This window comes from Grammomys surdaster, unplaced genomic scaffold, assembly GCF_004785775.1.
Source record: "Grammomys surdaster isolate TR1022 unplaced genomic scaffold, NIH_TR_1.0 125901, whole genome shotgun sequence".
Taxonomy (NCBI): domain Eukaryota; kingdom Metazoa; phylum Chordata; class Mammalia; order Rodentia; family Muridae; genus Grammomys; species Grammomys surdaster.
The window spans coordinates 487,586-502,086 of record NW_021620725.1 but is presented as its reverse complement, the minus strand read 5'-3'; the positions used below and the strand labels follow the sequence as shown (position 1 = coordinate 502,086).

Genomic DNA, 14,501 nt, shown 5'->3' with positions numbered 1-14,501 from the left:
TTTTTTTTTTTTTTTTTTTTTGGTTTTTCGAGACAGGGTTTCTCTGTATAGCCCTGGCTGTCCTGGAACTCACTCTGTAGACCAGGCTGGCCTTGGACTCAGAAATCCACCTGCCTCTGCCTCCCAAGTGCTGGGATTAAAGGTGTGCACCACCACTGCCCAGCGCAATATACAATTCTCAAAACAAATTTTAGTATTAAGATATTTTTGTTTGAATTCTGGAATCTAGTCTTCTGGTGGCCTGTCTCTATCATATCTAATCCGTATAATTCTGGGAAGTTTCTGTGAGGGTGTACTCCCACCATCCTCCCATTCCTGCCTCCCTGCTCTCAAATTCCCCAACACTAGGGAGTCCAAACTATTGGGTACCAAGGCCCTCCATTTCCACTGATGCCTGACAAGGCCACCCTCAACTACCTATACAGGTGGAGCCATAAGTCCCTCCCTTTGTGTTCTCGGGCTGGAAGTTTTAGAATGGCTACTCCAGCTTATTTCTTAGGACCATTTGCTTGAAAAATTGTTTTCCAGTCTTTTACTCTAAGGTAGTGTCTGTCTTTGTCACTGAGGTATGTTTCCTGTATGCAGAAAAATGCTGGGTCCTGTTTACGTATCCAGTCTGTTAGCCTATGTCTTTTTATTGGGGAATTGAGTCCATTGGTGTTAAGAGATACTGAGGAACAGTGATTGTTGATTCCTGTTATTTTTGTTATTAGAGGTGGAATTATCTTTGTGTGGCTATCTTCTTTTGGATTTGTTGGAAGAGGATTACTTTCTTGCTCTTTCTAGGGTGTAATTTCCCTCCTTGTATTGGAGCTTTCCTGCTAATATCCTTTGTAATGCAGGGTTTGTGGAAAGATATTGTGTAAATTTGGTTTTGTCATGGAATATCTTGGTTTCTCCCTCTATGGTAGTTGAGAGTTTTGCTAGGTATAGTAGCCTGGGCTGGCATTTGTGTTCTCTTAGGGTCTGTATGATGTCAGTCCAGGATCTTCTGGCTTTTATAGTCTCTGGTGAGAAGTCTGGTGTAATTCTTATAGGTCTGCCTTTATATGTTACTCGGCCTTTTTCCCTTACTGCTTTTAATATTCTTTCTTTGTTTTGTGAATTTGGTGTTTTGATTATTATGTGACAGAAGGAATTTCTTTTCTGGTTTAGTCTATTTGGCATTCTGTCGGCTTCTTGTATGTTTATGGGCTTTTCGTTCTTTAGGTTAGGGAAGTTTTCTTCTATAATTTTGTTGAAAATATTTATTGGCCCTTTAAGTTGGGAATCTTCACTCTCATCTATACCTATTATCCTTAGGTTTGGTCTTCTCATTGTGTCCTGGATTTCCTGGATGTTTTGTGTTAAGAACTTTTTGCATTTTCTTTGGCGCTGTGTCAATATTTTCTATGGTATCTTCTGCACCTGAGATTCTCTCTTCTATCTTTTGTATTCTGTTGGTGATGCTTGCATCTATGACTCCTGATTTTTTTCCTAGGTTTTTCCATCTTCAGGGTAGTCTCCCTTTGTGATTTCTATATTGTTTCTACTTCCATTTTTATGTCCTAGATGGATTTGTTCAATTCCTTCACCTGTTTGGTTGTGTTCTCTTGTAATTCTTTAAGGGATTCTTGTGTTTCCCCTTTAAGGGCTTCTACCTGTTCACCTGTGTTCTCCTCAAATTCTTTGAGAGTGTTATTTATGTCCTTCTAAAAGTCCTCTATCATCATCATGAGAAGTGATTTTAAATCTGAGTCTTGCTTTCCTGGTGATATGGGGAATTCAGAACTTTCTAGTGTGGGAGAACTAGGTTCTAATGATGTCAAGTACCCTGGATTGCTAATGTTTATGTTCTTGCGCTTGCCTTTTGCTATCTCGGTCACCTTAGAGCTACCTGCCCTGTCTCTGACTGGAGCCTGTCTTTCCTATTATCTTGGTTGTTTCAGAACTGTGTGGGTTGGGTGTTACTACTAGGGTTAAAGCTGGGGCCCAAGATCTGCCCAGTGCTCAGGCCCAGACTGGAAGAAACCAGTGCTCTGGGCTAGGAGTGAATTCCTGGGTCCTAGTGGGTCCCAGTTACTCCCTGTTTGAGGCAGGTGTTGTTGTCTCCTTACCTAAGATGCTGCCCGGGTTAGAGCTCCTGGTAGGCCCGCTTCCTCTGGGTTTTGTGAGATTGGGTGCAGAGCAGCCACCTGGGATCTCTCCTAATTTGTATTTTAAAAAGTTATGTATCACATGTGATAAAGCTATCACATGTTACATGTATTCTTACAGGTTTTAACTTTTAATAAAATGTTGAAATTGTTACTTTTCTTTTGCAGAGCAAGAACATGATCCTGGACCAAGCCTTTAAGTACATAACAGAACTGAAGAGGCAAAACGATGAACTCCTGCTCAATGGAGGGAGCAGTGAACAAGGTGGAGACTTGCCGAGTCTTGCTGTCTCCTGTTTGTGTTGCAGTGACTTGTATTGAGGACATGGAAAGCTCCCCCAACCCTCAAATCAGAATAGGCTTGCCTTCAAGCATCGCAAGAGAATAGCATTGCAAATGAGATCATTGTAGCTGAACTCCTCTTCCTCTGTGGTTGATTTGCATCTTGTACAAACACATAACTTCAACGTTGATTACTTCTGTGTATTTCATGTTTGTCTAAGTCATGAAACTAATAGTGTTAAGTCTCCTCTGCTCCACTTGGATCTTGCAGTTAGGAGACTCTCAGAAGATGGCTCACAGAGGAGCTGTGTTCATGGTAACTTATAAACAAGATTAGAAGATAGATCTGGGCCAAGTTTTAACAATGCATTGACTCAGAAGACCAAAGTATTCACATCATAATTGTTTGCATTAGTATAAAGTGTATATTGAACTTCCAGGTCATTCAATATACTTGACTTTTAGGTGTAACTTTTTGTGCTGTGGGTTCTGAGTTTCCCAGCAGCATTGGTGAAAGGAAGCACTCTGGACCAGTATAAAACTCAGGGTGGAAGGCCAGTTGCGTGGCCCTTTATTATGGCTCTGAAAAGAGCAGGGTTTCTTTCCTGTGACAAACCTTAAAAGGAGTAGTAGACCACTTTAAAAGGAACGATATTTTACTGAAGTTGGACAATGCTGTACCACACTGCTTGTACTGGGCAAGAATAGTATTGGAAACCCTTCCAGGAGGGCAGCATTCAGAATCCCTCCTTACACTGTTAAAAAGCTGCTTTCCTAAGTCAGCTCTCTTAATGATGCAGACTACCCTTATGGGTGCTTCCATCAGACGGCTAGATATATTGGTATTTGGAACATTGTGAAGTTCTCCACAAGATGCTTTGAGGCTAGAATGATCTTTAGACTTTTCCAGTGAAAGCTCCTTTGCCTGAGAACAGAAGGCTAGGCCAAGCAAGTCACCTTAGTGAAAAGGGAAGCTAATGGCAAACGACCAGGCACATGTGGTTCGGAAAAGGCCTAGCAGCCAGGTCAGGATGGGGCAGAACACAGAGTAGCTTCAATGGTTCTCTTGTCATCTCTGTTGTGATCACAGGTTCTTGGGTTCTTTGTGTGCATATTTTCTATCCATTACCTGATCCCTGCATTGTTTGTTGTTCTTTTGATAGAGGATAGTTTGTTTCATTTAATATAGAGGAGAGGATAGCACCTTCTCAAGGATCAACAATGGCCAAAGGAACCATTCCTGTAGAACATACTCAAAGGCTGAAGGCAGACAGTGGTCAAGGAGACCACTGTTCCAATCTGTATTGGAGGCATGCTTTATACTAAGGTCTATAGAAGAGACAACTTTCCCTTCAGAATATACTCCTGTCCAAGAGATTAACATGCCCATTTTGATATACTTCTAATGAGGGGGGGCAGTAAAACTTCTAGCCATATAGTAATTTTACAAAGTTACACCCACACACCATTATAGTAGTGACCTTATAGTTAGTTCAGAATGTCTTGTCTTCACCCTGAGCTCCAGATATGCCATAGATCCCACCCCTTTGACTAGTTATCAGAGCCTGAAGTTCTGGTCTTGTTTAAAACCTGCTGGTTATGAGAGGGGCTCATCCCAGTGACCTCCAAGCCTGCCAATATCTACCTACCTACTTTACATTACCCCCTCAAGAGATGAAACCCTAAAGTCATTTAGGTGTTCAGCATCTAGATAGTCTGACTGCTTGGGGCTGTGGTGAGTGTAGAAGGATTTAAGGCTTCTGTTCTTGCTGACTTTGAACTCTATGGAGTTAGATTGCTGCAGGACCATCTGAGGATAGATTGACTAAATAAGAGGATAAAAAATTGAGACAGTAGGCACACAAGATCCAAGACAAATATAATCACCACTAAGATTATAAGTATAATAACTATGAAAATTTAGAGGTCCAATTCCAAAGCCATTTGCCAAAAGGGATGCTAGTGTTTGGCGTGGTTTAAACTTGGTCTTGTCAGTCAGATGGAGCATTAGCAGAATTAAGAATTATACCAGTCAACCTTGTTAAGAACACAAGTGTCCTCTGTGAGTAGCTGTGAGGATATCTATCTAACATGTCTTGGCCACTTTGGACTACCACTATATCAGGCTGCTTTGAAAAATGTTCCCCAAATTGATGTATTTGAGCCAAGGCCTAGTTAAGTACTAACTCTCAGGGTACACCTCAGCATTCTGTGTCATGCTATTAAGAGCCTGTCAGTTGTGGTAACCCTACCCTTGGAATCCTGAACAAAGAGGCTTTTAGCTTATCAAGAGCATGTTACCAGGAATAAGTCTGTCTTCCCTTGTTTTATCTATTAACTGGGGTACTGAAAAGGGTTTTTTGTTTGTTTGTTTGGTTGGTTGGTTGGTTGGTTCGGTTTGTTTTTTCAAGACAGGATTTCTCTATGTAGCCCTGGCTGTCCTGGAACTCACTCTGTGGACCAGGCTGGCCTCGAACGCAGAAATCCGCCTGCCTCTGCCTCCCAAGTGCTGGGATTAAAGGCATGCGCCATCACTGCCCAGCAAAAAGGTTTTGATTCAGAACATTGAGACTTGTACACCATAGGAGATTTTCAGTGGCTGGCCTTTAAAGGTGTAGAGTTTAAAAGGAATTTAAGGGAGGCTTGAGGTACCACTTTAAGAAGAAAACCTTACAGCAGCAGAATGCTCCTGGCTGATGCAGAGTCCTCCTGCATCTAATGGCCAGAATTGGAATTCATTGGCTTAGCACATATAGTTTTCCTTAAGTTGTTATAATTACTGACATTCATCTGTATTTTTACATCTTTATTTCTAATATTTTAGCTGAAGAAATTAAAAAGCTACGGAAACAACTAGAAGAAATCCAAAAAGAAAATGGCCGATATATTGAATTATTGAAAGCAAATGACATATGCTTGTATGATGACCCCACAATCCACTGGAAAGGAAATCTGAAAACCTCAAAGGTGTCTGTTGTTATTCCAAGTGACCAGGTCCAGAAAAACATCATTGTTTATTCCAACGGGAGCCAGCCTGGGGGAAACAGCCAGGGGACAGCTGTTCAAGGAATAACCTTTAATGTTGGTCACAGCTTGCAAAAGCAAACGGCCAATGTGGTGCCAGTGCAGAGGACATGCAAGCTTGTGACTCCTGTGTCTATTTCTGGAGTTTACCCTTCTGAAAACAAGCCGTGGCATCAGACTACAGTGTCTGCACTGGCTGCCAACCAGTCTGTTCCCCTTTGTCTTCCCGCTGCCATTTCTGCTCAAAACATTCTTGAACTTTCTACTTCTGAAAGCCAATCAAGTATGCTCAGTGCCACTGGTGGCTCGGTGGTCACTGTTTCAGTTGGCCCTGACCCTCACCAACATCGTTCCTTGAATACATGCCTAAATGATCAGAATGCTTCAGAAAATAACAATGCACAAGAGAGCACCAAATCATCCAAGAAAACAGTTGCATGTGTCTCAGGCACCTCCTCCGGCAGTTCAGCAGCTGTCTCCGAGGTGCACCATGAAACCAAGGCCAACCGGAGCATGCAAGGCTTCAGTGCAGATTCACAAAACACTTTTGTGTCAGTTACCACCACAGTGTGCTCCCAGCCTCCCAGATCTACAGGTGGTTCTTCTCCAGTGAGTGGAAGCAAGACTGCAGACGCAACAAGTACAGCAACAGCAGTAGTACCGGCCCACACTGCAGTATCGAAGAGTACCCTCCCAGTGAGCAGTCTTTCTACAAATCCTTTGGAGGGTAGTTGGACTCTTTCTTGTTCTCTGCCTTCTTCAAGTGTCAGTGCTTCAGAACTAAAGAACATCAGCAGCCTTACCCGAATCTCTTCAGCCGGAAACACACAGACAACATGGACTACATTGCACCTGGCCGGAAACACTATTCAGCCTTTAAGCCAGCCACCATCTTCTGCTGCAACTCCAGCATTAAATGAGTGTGATACCAGCCCTACCCCAAGCAACCACAAGCATGTGGCTACAGGCATCACCCTGAATAATTCCCCTCCAGCAGATGGGCAGCCAGTTGAACAAGTAGTGGTGACTCTGCCTTCATGTCCACCCTTACCTATGCAACCACTAATTGCCCAGCCACAAGTTAAATCTCAGCCTCCCAAAAATATCCTTCCCTTGAATTCAGCAATGCAAGTGATTCAGATGGCTCAGCCAGTTGGGTCAGGTGTCACTGCAGCTCCAGCTAACCAAAATGTCATCATTCTTCAGCCACCCAGCACAACCCCATGCCCAGCAATGATGAGGGCAGAGGTTTCCAACCAAACAGTAGGTCAACAGATTGTCATCATACAGGCGGCTAATCAGAACCCATTGCCACTCCTCTCTGCTCCCCATCCTGGTCCTGTTCGACTGCCTGTCAATGGCGCCAGTGCTATAATAGGGTCTCATAATTCAGTGCAAAATGTGCCGGCCCCACAGACTTTTGGAGGAAAGCATCTTGTCCACATATTACCAAGACCTTCATCTCTATCCACATCTAACTCAACACAGACTTTTTCTGTTACCATGTCAAACCAACAGCAGCCTCAAACCATTTCTTTAAATGGACAGCTCTTTGCTTTGCAGCCTGTGATGTCCTCATCAGGAACTACAAATCAAAGCCCTATGCAAATTATTCAACCCACCACCAGCGAAGATCCAAATACCAATGTTGCCCTGAACACATTTGGGGCTTTGGCCAGCCTCAATCAAAGCATTTCACAGATGGCTGGGCAAAGCTGTGTACAGTTATCTATAGGCCAGTCTTCTAATCCTCAGACTTCTGCAAACAGTCAAACCAGCCCCACTAGCTGTGTTTCACTAGCAACAACTGTAACACCTACTGTGACAGCAGATAATTCAGCCACACTATCCACTACTTACAGTCTTGCAACAGCTTCCTCAACAAACACTGTCACTTGTTTGCCCTCTACCATGAAATCAAAAAGACTGAGCAAGAAGCCAGGTGCCAAGAAACACTTAACAGCTAACAAGCCAGCATGTCCCCTGAATTCAGTCAGAGATGTGGGCAAGATAGACAGCCCCAGAATTGACAGCTCAGCAGAGCCATCATGTAGTGATGGACTGCTGGACAGCCTCCCTGTTGGCCTATCTTCTGTTGCTGTGTCTCAGGCAAAGAATGTTAGTATTTCTGTTTCACATTCTTTGGACATTCTGAATTCTGAATCAGTAATCCCTGAGTCTGATCCCAAATCTAAGTCAGCAGAAGATTGTAGCTCATCCTCCCAGGAATCTGAAACAAATGAACAGCTTGTATTGGCACCAGCAAAACCCAAAGATTCTACTCCCATTTTGCAAGCGACATCTCAGGGTACACCACCATGTTCTGTAGTATTGTCCAGTGCTACAAAATCCTGTACTTCAGCCAATGTGTTGACTCCATCTCCAATGGAATCCCAGAGTTTGGTTTCTCAGGTTTCTGTTATGTCATCCACTACAGGCACTTCAAACACTGACTGTATTTCTGAAGTAGAAATTGTGGCAGAACCTTGCCCAGTTCAGCAGGATTCATTGGACACCATGCAAACAGCAGGGCCTTTAAAGGGGCAAGGACTAACTATGTTGCTGTCTGATCTTGCTAAAGAAAAGGACCTTCAGAGGTCATCACTCTCAGTCCAGATGGAGCATCCTGACTTTTCTCCAGAAAGTTCTAAGATAGGTGATTCTAATGTTGATTTGCATCCCAAGCAGGAACTATTGCTGATGAGCGATGACAGAGATCCACCACAGCCCCACTCCTGCCTCCCTGATCAGGAGGCTATTCATGGCTCTTTGCTCACCAGTAGGCAGGCTGACTCTCCTATGTCAACCAGCTCTGGCAGTAGTCGTAGTTTCTCAGTTGCATCCATGCTTCCTGAAACAGCTCGAGAAGATGTGACCAGCAGTACAACAACTAACACATGTGACGGATGCACCTTTGCAGAGCAAACTGACATCGTGGCCCTTGCTGCAAGAGCTATCTTGGACCAGGAGAGCATTGAGAAGGGAAGGCTTGGCACACAGGCTGATGTGAAGGAGGTTATTCCAAAGCCTTCTGAAACCTCTTTAGAGGGAGACCAGCCCTTTAAACCCCAGATCCACAAGGAGACTTGCACAGGACAGGCAGATCCAGCACCAGATGGATTTAACTCTCAGGGTTCCGTGGAGGTGACAGTCGATAGGCCTCTTGAAAAGCCAAGCTGTTCTCTTGGAATTAAAGCATCAAATGCCCCTTTACAGGTGTCAGCCTCTCAGCCACCAAGTCTCACCCATCAGAACAGCATCAGCCATCCTCTGGTCAGCTGCACAGGTCTATCACAGAGCTCAGATCAAACTTCTAATCCTGTGACCGTTAATATGACTGTTTCATCTAGTTCTTACGGCAGCCAGCCTCCTGTGCCACCTCTGATGACAGAATATCCCCAGGAACAACTGAACAGCATGACTAGTGCTATACCAAATCCACAGGTTCAAGAACCGCTTTCAAAGCCTAGTCATGAGAGTCGTAAAGACTCTGCAAAGCGCACTGTACAAGACGATCTTTTACTATCTTCAGCCAAACGTCAAAAGCATTGTCAGCCAGCCCCTCTCAGACTTGAAAGTATGCCCCTGATGAGCCGGACTCCAGACAACATTCCTGATCAAACTCAAATGATGGCAAGTCAGATCACCCCCAACTCCTCGAACTCAGTTGTCAGCAACCCAGCACATGGAGATGGCCTTACACGGTTATTCCCACCTGGTAACAACTTTGTGGTTCCTGCATTGAGGCAGACGGATGTTCAGTGTAATTCTCAGCCTTCAGTTGCTGAGCAACAGCAGCAAACCCAGGCAGGTCAACATCTGCAGGCACTGCAGCAGCATGTACCACCTCAAGGAGTGTCTCACCTTCACACCAACCATCTGTACATCAAGCAGCAGCAGCAACAGCAGCAACAAGCAGGACAGTTAAGAGAGAGGCATCACTTGTATCAGCTGCAGCATCACGTGCCTCATGCAGATAATGCTGTCCACTCCCAGCCCCATATTGTGCACCAACAGAGAACTCTACAGCAAGAAGTTCAGATGCAGAAGAAAAGGAATCTCGTTCAGGGCACTCCTACATCTCAGCTATCCTTACAACCGAAGCACCATGGAACTGACCAGTCGAGACCCAAGAGTAGCCAGCCACATCCTCACCATCAACAGCTGCAGCAACAACTGCAGCAACACTTCGCAAGTTCCCAGCCTGAGAAGAGCTGTGAAAACCCTTCAGCTAGCCGGGGACGCCATAGCCACCCCCAGAACCATCTCAGTCAGGACGTCCTACGCCAGCAACAGGATGGCCATAGCCATCCCCAGAACCATCTCAGTCAGGATGCTCTACACCAGCAACAGGATGGCGGAAGCAGACAGCAGGGTCCAGCAGTTTCTTCTGACCACGTATCTGGGCATAATCCAATGCAGAGGCTTTTACCATCAAGAGGCTTGGAGCAGCAAATGGTATCCCAACCAAGTATTGTGACGAGGTCTTCAGACATGACCTGTGCTCCACACAGGCCAGAGAGAAACCGAGTGTCAAGCTACTCTGCCGAAGCACTCATTGGAAAGTCACCTTCTACGTCAGAACAGAGAATGGGCATATCCATTCAGGGTTCCAGGGTTTCAGATCAGCTTGAAATGAGAAGCTATCTTGATGTTCCCAGAAATAAGAGTTTGGCACTCCATAATATGCAGGGTCGCATGGATCATACTGTCACCTCAGATATCCGCCTTTCTGATTGCCAAACATTCAAACCAGGTGGAGCCAGCCAACAGCCCCAGAGTAATTTTGAAGTACAGTCTTCACGAAACAATGAAATAGGTAACCCTGTGCCATCACTGAGAAGCATGCAGTCCCAGGCTTTTCGAATTAGTCAAAACACTGGCCCACCACCAATAGATCGACAAAAGAGATTATCTTATCCACCAGTTCAGAGCATCCCAACAGGAAATGCTGTCCCACCAAGGGACAGTGAGAATACATGTCACCAGAGTTTCATGCAGAGTCTGCTTGCTCCTCACCTTGGTGATCAGGTCATTGGGAGTCAAAGATCCCTCTCGGAACATCCAAGGAATACACAATGTGGTCCATCTTCAACAATTGAGTATAATTGTCCACCAACTCGTGAAAGTGTTCATATCAGGAGAGAGAGTGAAAGTCAGAATAGGGAAAGTTGTGACATGTCTTTAGGTGCAATTAACCCCAGGAACAGCTCTTTGAATATTCCTTTTTCGAGTTCCTCTTCCTCAGGGGATATTCAAGGTCGAAACACAAGTCCCAATGTTTCCGTACAGAAGTCCAATCCCATGAGGATTACTGACAGTCATGGGGCCAAGGGCCACATGAACCCTCCTGTCACATCCAACATGCATGGGGTTGCAAGGCCAACTTTGCCACACCCAGCTGTGTCTCATGGGAATGCTGACCAAGGGCCTCCTGTGCGTCAGGCTAACTCTTCAGTTGCCCAGAGATCAAGGCATCCCCTGCAGGACAGCAGTGGTTCCAAAATCCGCCAGCCTGAAAGGAATCGTTCTGGAAATCAAAGACACAGTAATGTCTTTGATCCAAGTCTTCCTCATCTTCCTCTCTCCACTAGTGGCAGTATGATTCTTGGACGGCAACAACCTGCTGCAGAGAAGAGAGGAAGTATTGTTCGCTTCATGCCTGATAGTCCACAAGTACCTAATGATAATTCGGGTCCTGACCAGCATTCACTGTCGCAGAATTTTGGTTTTCCTTTTATTCCTGAGGGTGGCATGAATCCACCAATAAATACTAATACTTCCTTCATCCCACAGGTTACTCAGCCTAGTGCCACCAGAGCTCCAGCTCTCATCCCAGTGGATCCCCAGAACACTCTGCCTTCCTTCTACCCACCATACTCTCCTGCTCATCCTACTCTGTCCAATGACATTTCAATCCCTTATTTTTCTAACCAAATGTTCTCCAATCCTAGCACAGAGAAAGTGAACAGTGGAAGTTTAAACAACCGATTTGGGTCAATTTTATCTCCTCCCAGACCTGTCGGCTTTGCTCAGCCAAGTTTCCCTCTTCTTCCCGAGATGCCACCAATGCACATGGCCAACTCTCACCTATCCAATTTTAATATGACGTCATTGTTTCCAGAAATAGCGGCGGCTCTTCCTGATGGTTCAGCAATGTCACCTTTGCTTACCATAGCAAACTCCTCTGCTTCTGACTCTTCCAAGCAGTCCTCAAACAGACCTGCTCACAACATAAGCCATATTTTAGGGCATGATTGCAGTTCAGCTGTTTAAATCCAGAGAGACTAACTATAAAGGTTTGGGTAAAAATGACAACTGTTCTTCTGTATACACATGTGCATTGAGAGAGCTTATATGGGTATGTGTCTTTGTATTGGATAACCATTTTTCAGTTAGCTTCTGACTACAAGGAAGCTATGTCAGAGAGGATGCATACACTGGGGTTGTTGAAACAATCATCTTTTATTCTTGTGCGATGTGCTTTCTCTGATCTAAGGGATTTACCTTTCCAAGCTTGATTTGTAGTCTTTTATTCCCAAGTACTAATCAGCCCGAAGTTGAAGGATCTTGGCACATGCTGGGTGGTAGGAGGGAGCTGAGATTTTAAACTCGGTTGTTGAGAAGTTGTAGAATAGATAGTCGAGGTGGTTAAATTGCAAATCCAAAAGGAAAAGCAACTTGAAAGAAATCATGATTCATTATAGGTGCTTGCTGATGTCAACATCTAACAGTTCTGAACCATGGCAAGTAATGAATTGATAATGAGTTGAATTCCCATAAGTAAAAATATCAGGCAGATAGAAAAATGAAGTGTTTGATCAGCCTTCATTCCTGAGCTTTGATAGAGACTTCTTTCTTAATTATAATTTTTAATAAACTACCTAAATTTCTTGTCTTGTTCTTCAAAGTAGGGAGCCACATTCTCCTTTAATGTGCCAAGATTCTGCAAAGCAAAAGTCTTCCTTAGACAATGAGCCTTAAAAAATACAAAGCTAAGACAAAATTCAGAAATGTTTTCCACTTAGTACTTGGGTTTTGCATTAGGCCAAAGAATAACAGCAGTTGTATTGTGAGTTTCCCTGGTGTCAGTTACTGACTAGTGCTTCATCAGTTATGTTGATTTAGTATTCTCTCTTCATTCTATTTATTTGGTCTTGAAATACATTAATTTACAATCACTTAAATGTTAGACCTGCTCAGTAAATGTTGTGTTTAGAAGATACATTTCAGATACTTCAGAGTCAAGTTTTAAGCTGTCTAAGTCTTTTCATTTGCTGATTATTTATATTAAATATGGCATTGTAAATTACATTATTGTCTTTCATAACAGTTATAATAAGAAAATGAATTCATTATTTTTCTTGTAGGTATGAAATGGTGCTTCACAAAAATACCTTCACTATGTATGTCTGTGTTCATGAATGAGAGTAGGTGTGGAAATGGTTTTAGAGTAGAGAGACTGGCCCTCACTACTGGAGATGTATATCATATATGCATATTTATTTATCATGCTGCACATGATAGATTGATATAATCTTGTCTCGGTTGGAAATGAACAAATTGGAAATGACCATAGAGCTGCTGTCTGCAGCTGGGCAGTTGAGGCTTGCTCTAAAGCCCCAGTTCTCAATCTTAATGCTGCAACCCTTTAACACGGTTCCTCATGTTGTGCTGACCCCCAACCAACCATGAAATTATTTTCATTGCTACTTCATAGCTGTAATTTTGCTACTGTTATGAATTGTAATGTAAATATGTGATTTCGGATGGTCTTAGGTGACCCCTGTGAAAGAGTCCTTTGACCCCCAAGTGGGTCACAACCCACAGGTTTGAAAGCCCTTGTTCTAAAGCATAGGAAAACATACTGTAGATTTTTTTTTAATTCTCTTAAACATTACATCCCAACTGCAGTTCTCCAGCCCCACCCACCTCCCCTCTCCCCCAGATCCAGTCCTCCTCCATTCTCCTAAAAAAATAAAATAAAAAGATATTTTAAATAAATAAATAAATAAATAAATAAATAAATGGGCAGGCTACCCAGGGCCTGAGCTGAACCCAGCATGACAAGCTGCACCAAGATCAGGCACGCACCCTCACGTCCAGGACTGATGGGGCAGCCCAACAGGAGGAAAAGAGTCCCGCTGTAGATACTTTTTTAACCCCAACGAATTAGTAATGAATTTTAAACATATATTGAATCTTGAGAAATTAAAGCTAAGAAAAAGTTGTACTGAATTTTTTTAAATTGTTTCAACTCATAGCTTTCAATTGTTGCTACACTCTTAAAAACTAAATAGAGGGAGAGGTACACAGAATGGGCCCATTGGCTCTGTGGAAGGAAGCAAGCCCAGGGACCAGCAGAAGTTTCAGTTTTGAAGGTTTTTTGGTGGTGGTGGTGGTGGTGGTGGGGTTTTTTTTGTTTGTTTGTTTGTTTTTTGGTTTTGTTTTTTGGTTTGCTGTCTTTTTAAACTATGAAAGCTGCTGCCCAGGGTCCATCAGAGCAATTACCACTGAATACCTTTCTAAAGGCTCAGCAAAAGGGTCCCATGTGCCTGGTCACCTGTTTTCACCAAACCCCTCTCTTTCTGGTGCCCTTGAAAATCACCCCTCCTGATGAACTAGGCAAACTTGTGTTCCTTCCCTGCGTCCTATTCCTGGGGGGAGAAAAAAACTTGAGGAGTGAATTACTTAATGTGAACACCACAATAGGAAAGCTACTGAGGGAAAGAGATTGCTTTTAGGCACGAATATTCAGCGTTTTCTTTGAACTTGAAAGGGCCAATCTGCCAGCTTCACTAAGGGCAGTCTTCTGTATAGCCAGCCATCCCCTGCTCTTCTTGGGCTGTCTGCCTTTCACATATGTAGCCTCACATCATGGTGGCTCTTGAGTTCTGAAGGACAGACACGCCCAGTCTGAACTAAGGTAACATGACATGGACAAAGTTCAGGTTTGTGTTGTGTTTCTGAGACAGGGATCTTGCCATGTTGTCTAGACTGGCCTGGAATCCCTGGGTATAAGCAGGCCTCAGTCTCCTAGGTAGCTGGGACTAGAGGTGC

General features: G+C 43.8%; 1 protein-coding gene across 1 annotated transcript in view; it reads left to right on the top strand.

Moving 5' to 3' along the window:
• The window catches only part of Usf3 (upstream transcription factor family member 3), a 48,672-nt gene extending 35,666 nt beyond the window's left edge, over positions 1-13,006 (top strand). The window contains exons 6-7 of the mRNA XM_028752427.1: positions 2,304-2,400; positions 5,242-13,006. Coding sequence (XP_028608260.1) covers positions 2,304-2,400; positions 5,242-11,717 — 6,573 coding nt within the window. The 3' untranslated portion in view covers positions 11,718-13,006. The remainder of the gene's footprint in view (positions 1-2,303; positions 2,401-5,241) is intronic.
• Positions 13,007-14,501: the final 1,495 nt, after the last annotated feature.